The 23,704-nt window shown below is 41.9% G+C and overlaps 1 protein-coding gene across 4 annotated transcripts in view; it reads right to left on the bottom strand.

Moving 5' to 3' along the window:
• Positions 1-772: 772 nt before the first annotated feature.
• The window catches only part of LOC308485349 (uncharacterized protein), a 63,120-nt gene continuing 40,188 nt past the window's right edge, over positions 773-23,704 (bottom strand). For 3 of the 4 annotated variants that reach the window (XM_081021151.1, XM_081021152.1, XM_081021150.1), the window contains exons 3-10: positions 22,135-22,230; positions 11,616-11,726; positions 9,135-9,233; positions 8,156-8,242; positions 6,701-6,852; positions 5,521-5,633; positions 2,271-2,420; positions 773-1,144 (exon numbers count right to left, since the gene is read on the bottom strand). In XM_081021151.1, coding sequence (XP_080877277.1) covers positions 994-1,144; positions 2,271-2,420; positions 5,521-5,633; positions 6,701-6,852; positions 8,156-8,242; positions 9,135-9,233; positions 11,616-11,726; positions 22,135-22,216 — 945 coding nt within the window. In that variant the 5' untranslated portion in view covers positions 22,217-22,230 and the 3' untranslated portion in view covers positions 773-993. The remainder of the gene's footprint in view (positions 1,145-2,270; positions 2,421-5,520; positions 5,634-6,700; positions 6,853-8,155; positions 8,243-9,134; positions 9,234-11,615; positions 11,727-22,134; positions 22,231-23,704) is intronic. The other variant, XM_081021153.1, reaches the window with a different exon arrangement.

The following is a 23,704-nucleotide window of genomic DNA, read 5'->3' as shown; positions in this document are numbered from 1 at the left end:
TCTTCTCCTCTTGAAACTGTTGGAGACAAGGTGGCGAACCTTCCCACTCTCCCTCCTCTTCTGAGAGGAGCCGAACAGACTGAGTGGACACTTCTGAGTCTTCCTGTTCAGTTCATTCCCCGACAGTAAAGATTAAAATATCAGTTCTCATTGGCTGGGTACACAGGACAGATTGAAGCAACCACAACCACTTAACTCAGCTGATGGCCACAGTGCATAAGAGCCAACTCCTAGAGTCCCCAATAAAATATTTTAGGGGGCCGTCTCCCTCAAGTTCATGGGCATTGCCATTCAAATGATGTGTGTGCACTGTCTTGTGATTGATTATGCAGGGGGGAGCTTACCTGTTTCACCCCCAAAACTTTATTCAAGTTGGCACCCCTGCGGCCATGAATGCCATGTAAGGAGCAGCACATGCTGCCAGTACTGGGCCCACACTGGTGTGGGCCCAAGTCTTGCCCCCTGCCAAGTTCTGAAGAAATCAAGAGCAGTTCAATGTGTTTGTTGTGGAATGTTGGCTCCTTATCAGAGTAAGGGCGCTGGAATTACCCAATGATAAAGCCAAAGTTGTATTTGTGATTAGTCTGCTAGAAGGGGACACCAAACGCTGGGTGGTCCCCATTCTCATTGCCTGGCATGCATGGTTGTCCTTATGTGCCTTGTAAGGTAGCAACCATGGAGATCAGAAGGGGCAATGGGGCATCAAACACATAGAGTAAGGAAACAAATATTGGTATGCATTGCAAATAAATACATTAAACAGAAAACAGGCTATGACTGGATGCTTCCATTCTTTATTTTTGTAGCCATCTACATTTGAGTTTGCAGAGTAATTTCTTTTCAAGGTGTTTTTGAGTGCTGATGCCAAAGAGTCATATAATCTAGATGGCAAAGTGTGGATTGTGCATTAAAACAGTGAGGTGGAGTGATCTCCTGGTTTTGTTTTTGTGTAGTGATCATGAGATCCAGTTTCGTTCATCTTAAAGTGTCTTCTTAGAGCCAAGCATCACTAGGCACCTTCTTACAAATGTACCCTATGCGTTGCTCACAGTGTAATGCCATCCAGCAATCCTTTTCGCAATCAAGGCCTACTGCAGCACAATGGTTTCTGTCTTCGTTTTTCGGCTCATCTTTTTTCCAGTACCTGGAAAGAAAAGAGCAGCACTGAGCAATCAAGATTGGATGTCTACTTCCTCATGTGCTCCCCATGCCTTCTACCATTAAAAAGATGTCCAGCTCTTTCTCTCTTAACATCTACCCACAATTGGGATGGATATTTCTCCCCAGATTTTAGAATTCTAACCATGTAAGGAAAACAACAACAACAACTGTGGGTCAAGACTGTCTCTTTTCTTTTCACATGAAGTGATTTCTCATAGGAAACTACAAAAACTGAGGGTGTCACTTTGGAAGGCTCAGTGGTACACACATGAACTGTCAGTCAGTTTAGTTTGGGCAGTATCCAATGCAGTACTTCTGCTATTGCCAGGATTTCCATTTCTGCAACAGAACTGGCCCTCTCTCCTCTCCATATGCACCCACATCCTCCTCAGATCTGCTCTGGACCCTTGTGAGTGATGAGAGATCCTTACTCTCAAGTAGCAGAGTTAGCACAGTAATGATTGTTCTGAGCATATTAAAACAATGCTAGATTTGCATCCGCCTTCATCCACCTCATCTCACATCCATCACCCACCCCATGAATGAGGATAGCAATGACGCTATACAGAAACAAAAATGGCTATGTCCTCAAATGAATTACAAAATAAAATCTATAACCACAAAGCCATTATAGGGTTGATTGAAATGACATATCTCTTAAATATATATCTTATCTAAATCTAAGATGATGGTTCTAAGTTTACTTTAATCAATTACCCATAGTTGACAAGGGTATCACCCTAGCCTCACTCTTATTGTCACTTGCATTCTCCAGTGTCCATTGTATCCTGAATCAAGTCCCACTACACAGCACTAAAATTCTGTAATAAATGTATTCTATAACTCCCTCATTTTTAGCTCTCTGTGAATCTATTAAATTGATATTACTAGTAATGGTGTAGTAGGTGGTTGTTGTTGTTTACTCCCATGAGATGTTTGGGTGAGAGCATTTCGGTCAAAATTAAGGGAGAGAAGAATAACAGAGACCTCATTGTGGGAGTTTATATAGATCCCCAAGCCAAACGGAGGACATAGATGATGCCTTCCTGGAACAGATGGCCAAGTATGCAAAAGGAAGGGAGATAGTAGTAATGGGGGACTTCAAGTACCCGGATATTTGTTGGATGTCAAACTCAGCCAAGAGCATAAGATCAAACAGATTCCTCACTGGCCTTGCAGACAACTTCATTGTCCAGAAAGTGGGAGAAGCAACAAGAGGAACAGCCATTTTAGATCTGGTCCTAACCAATGTTGATGACCTGGTTAGTGGGGTAGAAGTGGAAGGATCATTAGGCGCGAGTGATCATGCTCTTCTGAAGTTTACTATACAGCGGAAAGGAGCAGCCAAGCATACTAGGACTCAATTTCTTGACTTTAAGAAAGCCGACTTCATAAAACTTAGGGAAGTGCTGGGTGAGATCCCATGGACAGTAATACTAAAAGGAAAGGGAGTTCATGATGGCTGGGAGTTTGTTAAGAGGGAGATAGTAAAAGCACAACTTCAGGCAATACCAATGAGACGGAAACATGGAAGGTGCCTAAAGAAGCCAGGGTGGCTATCTAAAGAACTTTAACTGAGTTAAGATTAAAAAAGGATGTGTACAAAAAATGGAAAAGGGGGGGAAACCACCAAAGAGGAATTCAAACAAATAGCCAGCACATGTAGACACAAAGTCAGAAAAGCTAAAGCACAGAATGAACTCAGGCTTGCTAGAGAGGTTAAAAGCAACAAAAAAGGTTTTTGTGGGTATGTCCGTAGCAAAAGGAAGAACAAAGAAACAGTGGGGTGACTCAGAGGAGAAGATGGTGAAATGCAAACAGGGGACACAGAAAGGGTGGAACTCCTCAATGCCTTCTTTGCCTCAGTCTTCTCCGATAAAGAAAACAATGCCCGACCTGAAGAATTTGGAGCAAATGATTCAGCAGAGGAAACACAGCCCAGAACAACTAAGGAGATAGTACAAGAATACTTGGCTAGTTTAGATGTATTCAAGTCTCCAGGGCCAGATGAACTGCATCCAAGAGTATTAAAAGAACTGGCAGATGTGATCTCAGAACCACTGGCAGTCATCTTTGAGAATTCCTGGAGAACAGGCGAAGTCCCGGCACACTGGAGGAGGGCAAATGTTGTCCCTATTTTCAAAAAGGTGAAAAGAGAGGACCCAAATAATTACCGCCCAGTCAGTCTGACATCAATACCAGGGAAGATTCTGGAGCAGATCATTAAGCAAACAGTCTGTGAGCACCTAGAAAGGAATGCTGTGATCACCAATAGTCAGCATGGATTTCTGAAAAATAAGTCATGTCAGACTAACCTGATCTCGTTTTTTGACAGAATTACAAGCCTGGTAGATGAAGGGAACGCAGTGGATGTAGCCTACCTTGATTTCAGCAAGGCATTTGACAAGGTGCCCCATGATATTCTTGTAAAGAAGCTGGTAAAATGCGGTCTTGACTATGCTACCACTCAGTGGATTTGTAACTGGCTGACTGACCGAACCCAAAGGGTGCTCATCAATGGTTCCTCTTCATCCTGGAGAAGAGTGACTAGTGGGGTGCCACAGGGTTCTGTCTTGGGCCCGGTCTTATTCAACATCTTTATCAACGACTTGGATGATGGACTCAAGGGCATCCTGATCCAATTTGCAGATGACACCAAACTGGGAGGGGTGGCTAACACCCCAGAGGACAGGATCACACTTCAAAACGACCTTGACAGATTAGAGAACTGGGCCAAAACAAACAAGATGAATTTTAACAGGGAGAAATGTAAAGTATTGCACTTGGGCAAAAAAAAAATGAGAGGCACAAATACAAGATGGGTGACACCTGACTTGAGAGCAGTACATGTGAAAAGGATCTAGGAGTCTTGGTTGACCACAAACTTGACATGAGCCAACAGTGTGACGCGGCAGCTAAAAAAGCCAATGCAATTCTGGGCTGCATCAATAGGAGTATAGCATCTAGATCAAGGGAAGTAATAGTGCCACTGTATTCTGCTCTGGTCAGACCTCACCTGGAGTACTGTGTCCAGTTCTGGGCACCACAGTTCAAGAAGGACACTGACAAACTGGAACGGGTCCAGAGGAGGGCAACCAAAATGGTCAAAGGCCTGGAAACGATGCCTTATGAGGAACGGCTAAGGGAGCTGGGCATGTTTAGCCTGGAGAAGAGGAGGTTAAGGGGTGATATGATAGCCATGTTCAAATAGATAAAAGGATGTCACATAGAGGAGGGAGAAAGGTTGTTTTCTGCTGCTCCAGAGAAGCGGACACGGAGCAATGGATCCAAACTACAAGAAAGAAGATTCCACCTAAACATTAGGAAGAACTTCCTGACAGTAAGAGCTGTTCGACATTGGAATTTGCTGCCAAGGAGTGTGGTGGAGTCTCCTTCTTTGGAGGTCTTTAAGCAGAGGCTTGACAACCATATGTCAGGAGTGCTCTGATGGTGTTTCCTGCTTGGCAGGGGGTTGGACTTGATGGCCCTTGTGGTCTATTCCAACTGTATGATTCTATGAGATTTGCCCTTTGATCAAGTCTAAGATCACAAACAGCAGTGGTTCCCAATTGGTGGTCCACGGACCACCCACCCAGGGGCTCCATCATGTCATTCACATAACAAAAACTGCTACAGAGATATCAAAATATTCAAAGGTACGGTGTGGCTTTTGAAAATGAAGGGGTCTGCAGTACTTAGCTAACTGGGAACCGCTGGCATACAGGGTTTAATTTCCCAGCTAGTATTATACAACCCCACGGCCCGTTTGTAAAGTTTACTCAATACCTTTGCCAAAAAGGATTAGTGGTTGGTATTGGGTGCATCAGTAGAGATGAATGTCAATGGATTTTATACCAGGAGACATTGCACAAATAGAAGGTGACCCTCTGTTAATCCGGACTACCTGTTCTACTACCAAGCTCTGGATGAGCGAGATCTTCTCTGACCTTATCAATGCATCAACACAAGCTGAAAAGAGTTGTTAGATACTTAAAGGGAACCATGAACTATCTTAAACTGCCAGCTGACAGTGCTGCTCTGCTTTAGGTTCCTGCAAGTCCTTTTGAAGCTGAACTAAGCAGCACAAACCATTTAAAAGCATGCCTTCAGCCTCTTCTGAATCACCACATTCATTAGGTTAGAGAAGCAGGAAGAGTAGCCTTTCTGCCTCTGCAGCCTAGTGAGAAGCACCAGTCGCTCACCTGGACAATGATGTGGAGGAGTACATATGTAGATCTTTGGTAGTAGAGAAAATTGCATGGCAAAATATATTTGGAAAGGGAAAGAATCAATTATGTAAACAGAATCTGCAACTTTTTGGAATGCATGCCACTAACAAATGTTTCTGCAGAAACTTACGTGACTATAGCCTCTATTCCTGCCAGCCATCTCCATTTCTTGGTTGCCGGGTCTTTAAAGACTCCAAACCAATAAAACTTGTTACGATTTCGTACTTGCCTGTTTATAAAATACTAGGGTAGGGGTGTTGAGAAAGAACAAATAAAATATTTTAAGACAATGTCCCTTTCTCTGGGAGACTATAGCTCTTTACAGAAATTCAACAGGCATAAAACAAACACATTTTTAAAGGAGAAGGTATCACATTTGAAGACGCAATCCAAATTTTGGGGGGAAAGTGATCACAACTATACTTTGTATTCCCATCACCAATAATAATTTCGTATAGTGGTTGTGGTATTGTCCCCCTGATCAAAATTATGATGCTGATGGTAATGACGATAATGATTGATGATGATGATGATGGAATCAAGGAAGCATCCCTAAGAGGAAATATTGTAGTGAAGGGGAACTTCACCAGCCCTCACCGAGACTGGCTACATACGTCTTTCAGTCATGACACAGTTATAATTTCCAGATAGTGTAAATGACTGTGCCATAGAACAGTTGGTCTTGGAACCACCTAGCAGGACAGTGACCTGTGTGTCAAATACTCCAATTTCTGCATCCATGTTTGATGGTTGGTTCCAGAGACGCTGGAATCAGTCCAGTTGTGGTATGCTTGATGGCATGATGATGGGGTCTCACCCATGTCTGTGCCCTGCAGCAGCCCAGTAGCCCCTGTGCCAGCGCTAAGGGGCTGGGAGAGGGATATACCTTGCAAGCTCCTCTAGAGTCATCTCCATGATACTCTCCTGCCAGAAGGTTAGCGTGGTGAGGGAAGCCATTTGTTTCTAAGCACTCAATACATCTCAAAGAGCAGAGGAAGAATTTACAGAGAATCCAAGAGATAGATGCCTCTGAAGTATCTACACCTCCTCCTCCTCCTCCTCCTCCTCCTTGAAGATCTCCATCCTGACTGCCATTTTCATTCTATTAGAGCTCAGCAGCTCCAAGAAACCTTAGTTAGCCCCAGATGGTAGCAGCTGCTCCCTGCCCCACCCACCCTTGGCTTGACTGATGGAGTTGCTGTCTTGGCTGCGTACAGGTACATGTAACCTTCTTAAATGGATAGTGATGATAAGAACCTTTTGACTCTAGGAGATCCCCTACCTTTCCTATACTTAGCTTTGATGCTCACCTGTTCTTCCCTTGTTTCCACAGAAATGAGCTGGGCACCTTCCCTCTCACATTTTTTTTTGGAATCTGCCCATGAATCTTGGTCACGAGAAAGGAAATACATTGTCCTTTCATATATAATCCAACCATCATTCAAGTTACCAATAAGGAGGTCTTTGAGTCAAGCCAGATATGGAGGAAGAAGAGAAAAAGAAAACAAGAGAGGGAATTCAATTTCAGCCTCATATTCAAATTCAAGACAGGGAATTTAATGGGAACCACCTTGTATGCCTGTGCAGATTTCAATTATTTTTGTTAAATTCATTTCTGTCGCCGCATGGTAACATATATTCATCTAGGAAGCGCAGAAATCTTAAAACAAGAAAAACATTAACTCTTCAACCCATGTTGATGCTGCAGTAAATACCTGGGTGGGCATAGGTGGAACAGGGAGCACAGAAGAACCTCACCTACTTGTTTCCACCTGGATACTTAGGGCAGCATCAGGGCAGACTTGAAGGTTGGGAAGGGGGAGTAGCTGTGGTTTATCAAAATTCTCTTTCTCTCTACAAGCTCTCTGTTCAGTTGCAGAGGGGGCAGGAATCTAGTGTGTGTGTGTGTTGCTGGCATTGGGCAACTGGGACAGATGAGGGATTCTGCTGGTTTACCACCTGGTTTGCTGCAAAGCAGTCTCCCTGCCTGAGCTGACAGGATGGATCCAGTGGGCTTCCAAATGGCTCTGGGGGATTTTCCAGCTGATCTGACAGGTGCTCCTGCTGAGCTTTGGCTGATCTCTGGAACATCCGAATAATAATAATAATAATAATAATAATAATAATAATATGCTGGTTGTTGTTGTTGTTGTTGTTGTTGTTGTTGTTGTTGTTGTTGTTAATATGCTGCCCATCTCACTGGGTTGCCCCCAACCACTCTGGGTGAATTTCAAAAAATTAAAACACAATTGAACACCAACCATTTAAAACTTGCCTGAACAGGGCTGCCTTCAGATGTCTTCTGCGAGTAAGATAGTTCTTTCCCCCCCTTGACATCTGGTGGGAGGGAGTACCATAAGAAGAGCGCAACCACCCTGAAGGCCCCCTGCCTTGGCTTGGGCCATAGACACAATTGGCCCTGAGTGCCCTTTCAGTTGACCTCTTTTGATTGTCTCTGCAGAGGCGGGGCTCTCATGGGTGAAAATAATAAAGGACAGATCTTTTAGCTGACCTGTTTTGATTGTCTCTATTATAGCAACGAATGACGAAGTCTTTTCTTTCCTCCCTATAGAACTAAATCAATTCAAAAGGTCAGGAGAGTTGAACTGAATATCTCTGTTTCCCTAGGGTGGCTGGGTGCAAAGGACGGCAGCTCTCTGCTCTGGCTCTAAGAGTTTTCAGCTAGAGGAGGGGCTTTCAGGAGGGGCAGAATCAGGGCAGGTTCCCACTGTACTACAATTCTTCAGCATTGTAAGGTATCTTACCAATTTCTTTTTGCAGTTCATCATTTTTGTTGGCAATATACCGCATTTCCTCTGATTTGTTTTGAGCCACAGCAAGTATTCCGAAGTCTAAAAGATTTGAAATAGTTCAAGGCAAAAGAGTATCTGAAATAACAATCTGCAAATATTAAGAAACCATTTTCAAACATTTTTCAAAATCTCTAGCTTGAAACAAGAAGCAGAACTCCAGGATGGGGTTCTTATGAATATGAGGACAGACTTGATTCTCTTTGGCTGAGATCACCAATGAAAAGCCTCAGAAGAATCCTGCAGGTGGATCAGACCAAAGACCCATGCAATCCACTATCCTATTCTCATATTATAAGTGGCTCATGAAGTATCTCTAATGTTCCCTTCCTATGTCCTCCTTTTCTGCTGGGAATCACAGGGTCAGAAATTCCCACCTCGAGTCCCACAGTAAAGCCAAATATACAAAGAATACTTTGCAGTTTTCTATTATGCTTTGTGAGAGCTAAGAAAATAGAGGCACCAAAACGCTTTTTCTGATGAATACTGGGTTGCATTCCACATAATTCTAAGGAGGACATTATGTCAGTGCAGGAATTTCTCCTTGTGTAATGCAATCTTCCGCCCCTTTCCCTCCAATCTGTTCTGAAGTTTCCCCCACCCTAGAGAGCAGCTTTGGTGATGGCATGCAGGGAGAAGTGGGGGCAAAGTTCCCTTGTGCTAGTGCTAAAATCTTGCAGTAGCACAAACATTGTGAATTACAGTTTGATGGGGAAGGACAGCATTTCTAGTGGGGGGATGTGAGAATCACAACCATCTGCTTTTCTTCCTGCTGAGCAATGAAACCGTGATAAACTCTATTGGGTGATGAATTTCATTGAATAAATGTATTGCTTACACAATATGAATCCCAAAATGAACTACAGGAATTGAAGCCTGTTTAAATTAAAAGAGGTCCAGAAAAAGTGAGGATGTGCATTAAAAAAATGCTTACCATCCTTGTCTTCATGGATTGTATCAAGCCCAACAACAAAGGTCCGAATGGTATCCATTGCCATTTGAAACTCCATCCTTTTTTTAAGTTCCCTTTGATCTAAGGAGGAGGTAGGCAGAAAAGAAATGATTAAATTGTCTGACTATCTGGGGGAGGGAATACTTGGTTTCAAACTGCTTTTAATATTGAATTTAAATTGCTGACTTGTAATGCAGATAAGAAATAAAATCAACAAAAACATGAATATGACATTTATTATTATTTTCTGCTCTCGGCCCTTGACAGCGGCTGCCCTGCTGATCTGAAGTCCTGTTTCCATTTGGCCTGTTACTTCTGTCATTAGATGGTTTGGCCTTCCTTTGAGAGCTTTGGATTTTTGGTTGTCTAGATACATCTGTCCTCTTTGTCCTTCAGTCTTGCATTTGCCAGGCTGCCTCATGCTCTGCCACATGCTTAAAATATGCAAATTCTTGGATCATTTGATTCCCTCCCCCCAAGCTTTGCTTACTTTCAAGTGCCCTTTAAAAATGAATTAGGTGTGCAAATAGGTCAAGGGCTCATCTATCCAGTGCTATTTTTCTACAAAAAGAGGTGCTGGAACTCAGCATGAATGCCTCCCTTCTTCTCTTAAAGTGTCAACAGCACCCACCTGAGAGGGGCCAGAACAGGGTCCTGATCAATTTCAGCTGAAAAAGCCCTGCACATGGTTGATCATGATCTTCTGGACCACCACCTCGCAGACGTGGGGATACAGGGCATAGCCCGTAACTGCTTGTGCTCTTTTATCTCTGGTCGGGGACAGAGGGTGGCACTAGGGAGGGAAATGTCGTCGCGCCACTCCTTGGTGTGTGGAGTGCCGCAGGGCGCAATTCTCTCCCCGATTCTTTTTAACATCTTTATGCGCCCCCTTGCCCAGATTGTCCGGAGCTTTGGGCTGGGCTGTCACCAATATGCTGATGACACTCAGCTCTATTTGCTGATGGATGGCCACACCGACTCGGCCCCGAACACACTGACCAGATGCTTGGAAGCTGTAGCTGGATGGTTTCGTGGGAGCCGATTGAAACTAAATCCTTCAAAGACAGAGGTCCTATGGCTAGGTCGGGATTGCATGGGGATGAGGGACCAACTCCCTTCTCTTGCGGGGGCCCAATTACTGCCATTGCCTTCCGTTAAGAGTTTGGGTGTAATCCTTGACGCCTCCCTTTCCATGGAGGCGCAAGTTACAGCAACAGCCAAGGCGACATTTTTCCACCTTCTCCGCATCAAGCAGTTGGTCCCTTACCTTTCCCACCCCGACCTGGCCACAGTGATCCATGCAACGGTCATCTCCAGGCTTGACTACTGTAATTCGCTCTACGCAGGGCTGCCCTTGAAGCTGACCCAGAAACTCCAGCGGGTGCAGAATGCTGCAGCGAGGCTCCTCACGGGGTCTCTGCCATGGGAGCATATTCACCCAGTGCTTTTCAAGCTGCACTGGCTCCCGGTGGAGTACAGGGTCAGATTTAAGGTGCTGCTTTTGACCTTTAAAGCCCTTCACGGCTTAGGACCCTCGTACCTACGGGACCGCCTCTCCTGGTATGCCCCACGGAGAGCCTCAAGATCCATAAATAACAACACCCTAGTGGTCCCAGGCCTTAAGGAAGTTAGATTGGCTTCAACCAGAGCCAGGGCCTTTTCAACTCTGGCTCCGGCCTGGTGGAACGCTCTGCCTCATGAGACCAGGGCCCTGCAGGATCTGATTTCTTTCCGCAGGGCCTGTAAGTCAGAGTTGTTCCGCCTGGCCTTTGGCTTGGAGCCAATTTGATTCCCTCTCTTTCTTTTTTCTTTTCCTTCTCCTCCTGCGATGAGGCTACATTTTAATATTTTAATATTCCATTATTTTAATGTTGTATTTTATTTTTGTTTTTAAGTTGTAATCATTCATCTTGTTTTTATTATTGCTTGTAAGCCGCTCTGAGCCCGGCCTTGGCTGGGGAGGGCGGGGTATAAATAAAAAATTATTATTATTATTATTATTATTATTATTATTATTATTATATCTAGATATTTAGGTAGGCTCTGGACCCACCCACTTTGGCCATGGCCTTATCCTCTGCAGCCTGTTTTCCCCAAGCACTTTCCTTCAGGGGACTGGAGCCCTAGCAGAGGGCAGGGTGGAGAGGATCAGGAATGGGGGCTCTCCCCCAGCAAATGAGGATTGGTTGGGAAAGAAGCAGAGAATTGCAAGCTGGGAAAGGGAATTGTCCAGGGTGTCCCAGGGACTTATGTTAGTCTATGTGTTTGTTCCTAGTGCTGGAACAAAACAGTGCCATTGCTCTCAATGGGTGACAGCTGTAACTCATCCCCGGAAATCAAAGAGAGATGAAAGGGCTAAATGGAAGGTGGATCATGCCATCTCTTTTTGGAAATGCTATTGGCATTTAAGCAAAGCCCAACGCCAATTATGTACTTACATAGCAGGAAAAATTATGTACTTACATAGCAGGAAAAGCAGCAGTGTCAACGCAGTAAAGAGGATCATCAGAAATACGACAATGTATTCACCCGTGGGAGTTTTCATGAAGGTTACAAACTTCTGAAAACCAGATGCTTGAAGAAAGACAATTCTGCTTTAGCCATCAGTAGCCAACATATCATTGCCACCCCAGAAAAAAGGATTTTCATACACTGTGGTAGGCATCAACCAGAGATATTCAGTGGTTCAGGGGGTGGGTCCTTGGGATGCTAAGCAGATGGAGGAAGCAAGGCAAGATGCCTTGCTACTTGAGGAAACTTCTCTATCTTTTTTCTTTTTAAAAAAGTTTTAATCTATACTTTTCAAGTTTCAAGTAGATTTCATTAGTTTTACAATCATTTTAACATTTCAAAGTTTGACTTCCTCCCCTCTCTTTCTGTGGTTCCTTAAATTTATTTTTTATAGCTTCTGCATATCCCAATTTATTTAACTTGCTCATTTAATTATCTACTTTAAATACCTGTATATACTCCTATGGAACTGCACGTTATTATAATAATCCACCTAATGTTTTTATCTGTTTTTATCTGTTTTCGATTTATCTGTAAATATTCAATAAACCATTTCCATTCCTTTATAAAAAGTTTGTTATCTTGATTTCTTATTCTTCCTGTAACTTTTGCCATTTATGCATATTGTTAGTATTGTAATGTCTCATTCTCACATTGCACAATGTTGCAGGTTGCCTTTATTTACTTAATTGATGTAGGAGTATGGGAACTATTTAAATGTCTCCTCCCTCTCTCTGCTCTCTCTCTCTGCTCCTCTGCTGAAGAAGATGGACGTGAGTGTCCTCTTGTTGTTTTGTTATTTGCTTTACAAATAAAACCTTTGGTGTTACTATTCCAACCACAGTTGCTTCTTCTGCATTCTGCTGTAAAGGACTGAATTTACTATCTGCAAACGGGCATTTAATGCTCACACATATATTCCATAAGTTTTTGTAGCCGTTTCTCCTTTGTTGAGACTTCTGCTTCTTTCCACTTAGGGGCAAGTAGCATTCTTCCTGCTGTAGTAGCATACATAAATGAATTTCTATACAATTTGGGTAGTTCTGTCCCCATAATTCCCAAAAGAAAAGCTTCAAAAGGCAAAAGATTTATATGATCTGAGGTGAAACATTGGCACCTGACCCCACCCGACTCACCATTTCCCCCTTCACTTCTTAACCCCTTTTCTCCCTAATACAACACTAATGTCTCAACAAATGAAACTGATCTGTAGAAAGTGTAACCTGAAAAATAAGAGACATTGCACATAGTTTTGTTAACCAAGAAATCTTTAATGAAAGTATATTTAGAAAGAAAGAAAGAAAGAAAGAAAGAAAGAAAGAAAGAAAGAAAGAAAGAAAGAAAAGTTTCTGGGGGTTTTTTTTACAAAAGTTATTTTGAACATCTTTTTCAATTAATTGTAGATCATTTCCCTGTAAGCTTTAACCTTACTACAAGACCACCACATATGATAAAAAGAACCTTCTTTCTTGTTACATTTCCAAGATTTATACATTTTTGCCAGTGTACTCACTGTTAGATACCAACAATATGTCATTTTCATATAATTTTCTCTTAAACCGTAGCATGCTGTGAATTTTATATCCATACTCCACAATCGTTCCCATGCTTCCATGTCTATATTATGACCGAAATCAGTTGCCCAGTGTATCACTGAGGATTTTACATTCTCATTCTTTTTACTTGCTCATCCAATCTGTTACCTCTGAGGATGTGGACAGGCTCCTTGGAAGAGTGAAACGAACAACCTGTCTCCTTGATCCTTGTCCATCCTGGCTCATAAAAGTGAGCCATGAAGGGCTGGGTGATGGGCTCCATGGGGTGGTGAATGCTTCTCTCTGTGAGGGAGCCTTCTCAGACCCACTGCAAGAGGCAGTTATTAAACCACTTCTTTTAAAAAATATATATTTAGACTCCTTTACTTGCATGACATACCACTTTCAATTTGTCTCCTGATTCAGATTGATTTAAAAATAATCTCTTAATATCCCCCCCTTTTCTAATATCTGTTGATCATTTAATAAATTCTCATTTAGTCTGAATCAGCAATTTTGCTCTGTTCTTAATTTTATAATAATAAAGTTGTGATCTGATAATGTCCTGGGTAAAATTTCTACCTTCTTCACCTTGGTGTACAAATCTCTATCGGTCCATACAGAATCTGTTCGACTCACTGAATTATTCTCAGATAAGTAAAATGTAAATTGTCTGTCCAGTGGGTGTTTCTCTCTCTACATATTAATTAGACTTATGTTTTCTGTCATCTGAAAAAGGCCTTAGGTAGCTTCCCTTCTTTTGTATCGCTTCTTCTTATAGCGCTGTCCCATTCCAGGGAAGCTACATCATTCATATCTACCATCAAAATTATATTTTCATTCATATTTTCAAATAAGATTTCCTCATCTCTTTTAAAAGTCAGTTTTTTTCTTATTTGGTGCATTTACATCTATTAATATTCTTTTTTTCTCTACTTGTGATGTTAGCTGTATTATCAGTATTCCTCCTTAAAGGTAAAAGTAAAGGGACCCCTGACCATTAGGTCCAGTCGTGACCGACTCTGGAGTTGCGGCGCTCATCTCGCTTTATTGGCCGAGGGAGCCGGCGTTTTTCCGCAGACATGTGGCGAGCATGACTAAGCTGCTTCTGGTGAACCAGAGCAGCACACGGAAACGCCATTTACCTTCCCGCTGGAGTGGTACCTATTTATCTACTTGCACTTTGCCTTACTCATCTTTAAATAATTGTTCTGGATCTAATTCTGGTTTCTGTACACATTACCACGACTCTTTTCTTTGTACAGTCAGAGGCCACAAAGCCCTTTCCTAAAACTTTAATTGATCAGAATTCTTCTGTGTTTCATGCAATATGTGTTTCCTAAAAACAAATAACATCCAAAATTATTTATTTTTACCACATGTTCAATCCCTTGCCTTTTTGTTTTATTATTGAGTCTATTTACATTCCACATTAAGATTATCAATGCCATTTTGTCCTTTATTTATTTATCTCTCTTCTCCCCCTCTGTTGATTCTTCTTCATGTTGTGGCTCCCAACCAAATGCTCTTTCTCCTGCTAATTCTTTTCCTGCTAACTCTTTCTCCAGAATTTATCTGCTTCTGTGGAATCTCTACATCTCTGCTTTCTCCCTTTAAATGTAAAGGAGACTCCCTCAGGGTATTCCCAATGAAAAGCACTTTTGTTTTATCACGGTGTGTCTGTCAGATATTTGTAATTTGCTCCTTTCCATAGCAGTCTCATCAGGATTTCTTTCAAAATTATTATTCTCTGGTCATCAAACTGAGATTTTTCTGAAAATGCTTCTGTATTATTCTTTCTTTAAATTGCTTTGAATTGAAAAAAGAAACCCAATCAACTGACATATTTTTTGCTTTAGCATATCTTGATTTTACACAAAAAGATTTATCCAGTGCCACTTTAACAGTTTCTTCATCCATTTCAATCAAATTGGCAAGTTCTTTTATTATTCTTTCACTTAATTCCACTGCCGTATCTTCTGGCAAATCTCAAACTAAGAATCAAATCTTTTAAAATCAGCCTTCTGTCCTAGTTTCTGTATACCCTCCCCCATCTCTTTTCTCTTTTCTAATGAAATTCTTGTCAAATCAGACTTTGTGTCCCCTTCTACAATTAAACCTTTTCTCTGACTTGGTGTTTTGGTTGGGCCTGGAGGTGTTTTCTTGCCTCCTTTAGCCATAGCCATAAATATTTATAAAGTCACAAAAATTCTGCATCCAGAGCTTTAGAGAAATCACAAGTTAATTGAAATTCTTCACCTGGAATGCTTGTAATTTTTTATTTTTTTTAAATGATATTTATTAAAATTTCAAAGAATACAAGAATTACACAAAAACAAAAAATAAAAATACAAGAAAATACAAAATACAGAAAAAAGAATAAAAAACCCCTTATTAAGGTATAACAAAGAAATGAAAAAGAAAAAGAAACATACAAAATAAAGACAGTTAAAAACACATTAATTTTCCATAGCACATCTTCCTTACACTTATTTCCCCGGACCTCCTCGTACCTCCTTTTTTTGTATTCCAGTTCAGTTTGTTAGTTCAGCAAATCCTTACCATTAAGCTTTTACCCATTTGTAAACCTTTTTTCATATCTCTTAAAGCATTACAGCTGGAAACCACTTAGTTTCTATCCAACATCCTTCTAAGATTCATTAATTTTACAATATTTCTGTAAATAGTCTTTAAATTTCTTCCAGTCTTCTTTCACCGACTCTTCTCCCTGGTCTCGGATTCTGCCAGTCATTTCTGCCAATTCCATGTAATCAATCACCTTCATCTGCCATTCTTCCAGAGTGGGTAGATCTTGTGTCTTCCAATACTTTGCAATGAGTATTCTTGCTGCTGTTGTAGCATACATAAAAAAAGTTCTGTCCTTCTTTGGCACCAATTGGCCGACAATGCCCAGAAGAAAGGCCTCTGGTTTCTTCAGGAAGGTATATTTAAATACCTTTTTCAATTCATTATATATCATTTCACAGAAAGCCTTAATCTTTGGGCACGTCCACCAAAGGTGAAAGAATGTACCTTCAGTTTCTTTACATTTCCAGCATTTATTATCGGGCAAATGATAGATTTTTGCAAGCTTGACTGGGGTCATGTACCACCTATATATCATTTTCATAATATTCTCTCTTAAGGCATTGCATGCCGTAAACTTCATACCTGTGGTCCATAACTGTTCCCAGTCAGCAAACATAATATTATGTCCAACATCTTGTGCCCATTGAATCATAGCAGATTTCACCGTTTTATCCTGAGTATTCCATTTCAACAGCAAGTTATACATTCTTGACAGATTCTTAGTTTTGGGTTCTAACAATTCTGTTTCTAATTTTGATTTTTCCACCTGGAAGCCGATTTTCTTGTCCAAATTGTATGCCTCCATTATCTGATAATAATGAAGCCAATCTCTCACTTTGTTTTTTAGTTTTTCGAAACTCTGCAATCTCAATTTATCTCCTTCTTGTTCCAAAATTTCCCAATATGTCGGCCATTTGGCCTCCATATTGAGCCTTTTCAGAGCTTTTGCTTCCATTGGTGACAGCCACCTTGGGGTTTTGTTTTCCAATAAATCTTTATATCTTATCCAGACATTAAACAATGCTTTCCTGACAATATGATTTTTGAATGCTTTGTGTGCTTTGACCTTATCATACCATAAATATGCATGCCATCCAAATACATTGTTAAAACCTTCTAAATCCAAAATGTCTATGTTTTCAAGAAGTAGCCATTCTTTCAACCAGCAAAAAGCTGCTGATTCATAGCACAGTTTAAGGTCTGGCAGGGCAAATCCACCCCTTTCCTTTGCATCTGTTAGTATCTTAAATTGTATTCTGGGCTTCTTGCCCTGCCAGACAAATCTAGAAATATCTCTCTGCCACTTCTTAAAACAGTCCATCTTGTCCACAATTTGCAATGTCTGAAATAAAAACAACATTCTAGGCAATACATTCATTTTTATCACAGCAATGCGGCCCAACAATGAAAGTTTCAAATTTGACCAAATTTCTAAGTCTTTTTTCACTTCCGTCCAACATTTTTCATAATTATCTTTAAATAAGTTCCCATTTTTGGCTGTCATATTAATCCCCAAGTATTTCACTTTCTTTACCACCGTCAGTCCTGTCTCATTCTGAAACCTATCTCTTTCAATCGGTGTTAAATTTTTCTCCAAAACCTTAGTTTTTAACTTGTTCAATTTAAAACCTGCCACTTGACCAAATTCTTGAATTAATTCTAAAACCCTTTTAGTACTAGATTCTGGCTCCTGTAACGTCAATACTAAGTCATCTGCAAATGCTCTCAGTTTGTACTGTTTGGCTCCGACCTGTATACCTTTAACCAACCGTTCCCTTCTAATCATATTTAGCAAAACCTCCAGGACCGATATAAAAAGCAGTGGGGAGATTGGGCACCCCTGTCGTGTCCCTTTTTCTATCTTAAATTCTTCCGTGACCACATTATTTACAATTAATTTGGCCTTTTGTTCAGAATATATTGCACCTATACCATTTTCAAAACCTTGGCCTACCCCCATCCCATGTAGGTTCTTCTTCATAAAACTCCAAGAGATATTGTCAAAAGCTTTCTCTGCGTCCACAAATATCAAAACTGCTTTAGTGTTTATATTCACTTCTAATTTTTCCAAAATATCAATTATATTCCTCAAGTTATCAGACAAGTGTCTTCCCGGGAGAAAGCCCACTTGGTCTTTATGGATCTCTTCCATCAATACTTTTTTCAATCTCTTGGCCAAAATATCTGCAAAAATTTTGTAATCCACATTAAGTAACGATATAGGGCGGTAGTTCTTAAGCTGGGTCTTTTCAGTCTCTGTTTTCGGTATAAGTGTAATATATGCCTCTTTCCACGACTCTGGCGCCCTTTCCCCTTCCAATATTTCATTGCAGACTTCCTTCAAAGGTTGCAATAACCACTCTTTCAAAGATCTGTAGTATCTAGAAGTCAGCCCATCCGGTCCTGGAGATTTGCCCAGTTGCATATTTTGTATGGCACCTTCTACTTCCTGTTCAGATATTTTATAGTTCAACATTAATTTACTTTCTTGAGAGATTTTTTGTAATCCATTTGTCTTCAAAAATTGGTCTATGTCCATTTCTTTCTGTGGCCCTTGTGTGTATAATTGTTTAAAGTACCTCTGGAAGCAATTTCTAATCTCAATTGGGTTATGTATACTCTTTCCTTCCACTTCTAAGTTTGTAATGGTATTTAATTTTTGTCTTTTTTTCATTTGCCAGGCCAACAATTTCCCACATTTGTTAGCTGATTCAATTCTTTTTTGTCTCATTTGTTTGATTTTCCATTCTATTTCCTGATTCATCATTTCCATATATTGTACTTGATACAATTTTATTTCTCTCAAAATCTCCTGGGACTTTGGTTTTGCTCTCAATTTCTTCTCACCTTCTTTTATTTTCTCCAAAATTTTATCTTTCTTCTCATTTTGACTTCTCTTCTTTATTGCATTCTGTTGTATCAGAAACCCTCTCATAACAGCTTTGCTTGCGTCCCAGATTACTCTTTTTTCTACGTTGGTATTCATATTTATTTCAAAGTAGTCTCTCAAAGTTTTTTGGGCCTTTTTATACACTTCTTCATCTCTAAATAAGGTGTCATTCATCCTCCATCTGAAGGATCCGGTTGTTATTTGTTTCATCTCCATCCTTACAGCGTTATGGTCAGAGCAGGTTTTTGGGCAGATTTCTACTTTCTTTATCTTTGGTGCCATTCCTCTAGTTATCCATATTTGGTCAATTCTAGTCCATGTCATCTTGGCTTCAGAAAAGAAGGTTCCCTCTCTTCCCAGGGGGTTCTTTGCTCTCCAGATGTCCACTAAGTCCATGTTGTCTGTCATCTCAAAGAATGTTTTCGGTAATCTACCATCCTTGGTAACTACCTGTCTTTGTGCCTTGTCCATATTTGTAGATACTACTCCATTCATGTCCCCCATCAAGATCAAATTGTAATCCAAATAATCCAGTAAAATCTCATGCAACTTTTTATAGAATTCAGATTTCCCCTCATTCGGTGCATAAATTCCTACAATCAAAAATTTCTCTCCTTGTACTTGAATTTCAATTGCCAAAAATCTTCCTTGGTCGTCTTTAAAGATAAATTTCAGTGATAGTCTCTCCTTTGCATAAATCACAACTCCTCTTTTTTTTACTTTGTCAGATGAAACAAACTCCTGTCCCAATCTTTTATTAATCAGTAACTTCCTATGTGCCCTTGTTATATGTGTTTCTTGTAAACAAATCAAGTCCAATTGTTCTTTTTTTAATAAGTGAAACACACTTTTTCTCTTTCGTGGAGAGTTCAAACCGTTACAATTCCAGCTTAATAGTTGCAGAGCCATGATGGGGCTACTTCCCTTTACCTCCAACTGCTCCGAGTGTCAGTTCTTGTTCTGTGGGTAGTGTCACTTTTTCTGGGCCGTGCAATCCAAAAGATAGATTTGATATGTCTAATATGCCTTTTGGCTCTTCTTCAGATTCCACTTCTTTCTGTAGATCTTCCTCGTGGTCTTTCAAGAACCTGTCTTTTTCATCAACTGATTTTATTTTTATCTTTCTTCCTTTGTATTTAAAGGACAGGCCTTGAGGAAATTCCCACCTAAAAAGAATTCTATTTCTTTTCAACAGGGCCACTAGATTTCCGTATTTGAACCTTAAGTCCAGCAGATGCTTTGGAATGTCCTTAAATATCACCACACTTGAATCGTCAATTTCCAAAGTCTTTTGATAGTACAGATTCAGAATTTTATCTCTCTCTTCTTTTGTTCGAAAAGTAATCAAACAGTCTCTCATCTTGTTCTTGCTTTGTCTTCTTCCAAGTCTAAATGCATTCACTATCTTAAATTCTTCCTTCCCGAAATCCGGTTGCCAAAATCTATGAATTCCTGTGTAAGAAAATCAGCCAGGTTATCTTCCTCCCGTTCGAATGCTTGTAAAAATAATCACTAGACTGTACTTCTCATTCTCATTCTGAATTCAGTCCTTGCATATTTTTTACAAGCAGATCAACACCCGCGTGGGGGGGGGACACACCTCCTCTTTGCCACCCTAGTATGGATGCAATTGTTTTATTGTTTTATTGACACTACCTTAAATTCTTTTTCTTGCCTTGTCAAATTGGTCTGAATTCCTTTGTTTGGAGATGTCACTGCTTCAACAGAGGCACAAGAAGCAGCTTGCTGTGGGTCTTCAATTGTGCCACGTGTCTGAGCTCAATCTGGGATCTTTCTCAGCTACCTACCGAGCTTTGAGAGAATCTAGAGAGCGTATTTTGACACCACTGGACCCTTCAGAAACTGAACTTTTCCTTCAGGCTCTTTTTGAGAAGGTGCTTTGCCGGAGCCCCATTCTTCGATCCTCATGGCAATCAGGCTGCTCAGAGCGAGCAGTCTCTGTCATCCTCTATTATCCGTATCCAGCAGGAAGTCTGGAGGAAACTTTTCTGATAACTAGCAAATAAAAATGCTAGTAGAATTAAAGTAAATTCAGCAGTATATAATTAAGTTGGGAGAAAGTAGGAAATAATTTATATGGAGTAAGTTATACTCAAATGGAGTAACTTATATGGAGTAATTAGAATATGCAGTAGTAGGAGGTTAATAATTAGAAGGAACCCTGGAAGGGGGGAAAGGAAGTTGAAGAATAAATGTATTTGGGTGTTTTCTTTTTGTAAATGTGGAAAATTGCATAAGTGTGGCATAGGGCAGGGAGGAGGAGGCAGAGCAGATGATTTTTGCCCTCACTCGCCCTAGCCCCTTCCCGTCTGCCAGGATACCAGGCAGAGGCTGGGAGGAGTGAAGGCAAAGATCGCCCTCACTTGTCCCAGGCCCCTCTTGACTCCTGGACTGCCGGGTGGAGTTTGGGAGGAGAGAAGGTGAAGATCCCCTTGCTTGTCCCAGCCTCCTCTTGACTCTTGGTCTTCTGGGCAGGGGCAGGGGTGGGGCACACAAAGGGGGCCCAGCGATGGTTGGGGATGTGAGCCCCTCAATATTGCAGCTTGTTTGGACCTCTGCCTCAACATGTTTACATGGCTGAAGCCCCTTGAACCTCCTATACGCAATGCCCCTGGACAAGATACTCCCTCTGTACACATAATTCTGTTAGGTTTCAGTTATGCCACTGTGCAGTTCTTGGAGTCACAAGACTCTGTTGACATTCCAGACTGTTGGAAGTCTCACGGGAGACGGGAGACGGATGTTGATGTTACTGGTTTCCTGTTTCTTTGACCTTTTCTTTTTTTCTGTCTCTCACGGAGAGCAGACACATATTCTTTTCTGTCTTGCGTAGTTAGAAATAAAGTAGCAATGTAGCATATATTTCTGGCTGCTTCTGCTGCTGTCTGGGTACTCTGTGCAATGGAGTGCATGCCTGAAGTCTCATTCAAAGGCTTAGGTTGTTAATCACCGTTGGAGGAGAGCCTGGATGGGTTCCGAAGATACGTTGGAGGAGTAGCCATCACAGCTGGGTCGTATGGGGCTCCGACAAATTCCACATACAGAAACTTTACTGGGCTGGCCATGGGCTGCTGATGGGGCAGCAAGCTAACTGAGGAGGTGCAGTGCAGCTTGTGTGGTCTACACATCTCTACCCACCCCAGCACCTGCTACCTGAGGCAACTGCCTCATTCTGCCTAACGGTGGAGCCATTCCGGACTGCACACAGTAAAGGAACACAACAGCCAGCAGCCAAGAGTGGGCTGAATCCTGGGGTTTCTATGGGGCTTAGTGGATCTCTGGCACCCAAAGAGCTGTGTGGGCTTTTCCCTGCATTTTCCCCTGGCACAATATGTCTGGTTCCACTTTCTACCTGTCTCCCCATCAACTTCCCTTTCCCGTGCATTCCTCTACATTAAGAGAAACTTCATCCCATATGACTGTGCTGTATACAGACCTCCAGTTCCTGGTTGTTCTTCTCCCGCTGGAGCTGCAGGCTTTGCCGGCTTTGCCGGCTTTGCGGGCGCTGGCTTCCCCATCCTCTCAGTCTTGTCTGTGCAACAACAACAAAGAATCAGACAACAACAAATGGAGAATAAGACTATGAGCACATTAGGTATAGAGCAGCGACAGTCAGTCGGGTCGGGACTGCTGATTCTCTTAGATCTGTCAGCAGCCTTTGACATGGTCGATCATGAACTTTTGGACCACCGCCTTGCCGACATGGGGATTCAGGGCACAGTCTGACAATGACTGCGCTCCTTTATCTCAGGTCAGGGACAGAGGGTGGCACTAGGAGGGAGTTGTTGCCACAGCACCCCTTGGTGTGTGGAGTCCCACAGGGCGCAATCCTTTCCCCGATGCTTTTCAACATCTTTATGTGCCCCCTTGCCCAGATTGTCCGGAGCATTGGGTTCGGTTGTCATCAATATGCTGATAACACCCAGCTTTATCTGTTGATGGACGGCTGCCCTGACTCAGCCCCGGACACACTGACCAGATGCTTGGAAGCTATGGCTGGATGGCTGCGTGGGAGCCGGTTGAAGTTAAATCCTTTGAAGACAGAGATCCTCTGGCTGGGTCGGGACGACATGGGGTTGGGGAGCCAACTCCCATCTTTTGAGGGGGTTCAGTTAGTGCTAGCACCTTCTGTCAAGAGCTTGGGTGTAACCTTCGATGTCTCCCTTTCCATGGAGGTTAAGGCTGCCCTTGAAGCTGACCCAGAAAATCCAGCAGGTTCAGAATGCCGTAGCAAGGCTCCTTACGGGATCCTTGCCATGGGATCACATTCGTTCAGTGCTTTACCAACTGCACTGGCCCCCGGTGGAGTACAGGGTCAGGTTTAAGGTGCTGGTTTGGACCTTTAAAGCCCTATGCAGCCTAGGACCGATGTACCTACGGGACCGCCTCACCTGGTATGCCACGCGGAGGACCTTAAGGTATACAAATGACAACTTTTTGCAGGTCCCAGGTTGCAAGGTGGTTAGATTGGTCGCAACTAACGCCAGGGCCTTTTCAGTACTGGCCCCAACTTGGTGGAACACTCTGTCACAAGAGAGTAGGGCCCTGCGGGACTTGACATCTTTCCGCAGGACCTGCAAGACAGTGCTGTTCTGCCTGGCCTTTGGTTTGGACTCAGTCTGACCCTTATGTTTCCCTCCCCTTATGGTTTTGATCTATGGGTTACTATTAAAATGAGGCTGCATTTTAAACTTATTTTAACTTTGGGGTTTTTTTGTCCCCCCCCCCATTATGTTTTTATTGTAATTTTACTGGTGTTAGCCACCCTGAGCCCAGCTCTGGCCGGGGAGGGCGGGGTATAAATAAAATTTATTAAAGTGGTACCTCGGGTTGCATATGCTTCAGGTTACATACGCTTCAGGTTACAGACTCCGCTAACCCAGAAATATTACCTCGGATTAGGATGAGAACAAAAATCGTGCTCTGGCGGCGCGGCAGCAGCTGGAGGCCCCATTAGCTAAAGTGGTGCTTCAGGTTAAGAACAGTTTCAGGTTAAGAACAGACCT

This window comes from Podarcis pityusensis (assembly GCF_964106645.2).
Source record: "Podarcis pityusensis genome assembly, chromosome: 9".
In the NCBI taxonomy this organism is placed as follows: domain Eukaryota; kingdom Metazoa; phylum Chordata; class Lepidosauria; order Squamata; family Lacertidae; genus Podarcis; species Podarcis pityusensis.
This window is presented reverse-complemented; position numbering and strand designations above follow the sequence as displayed.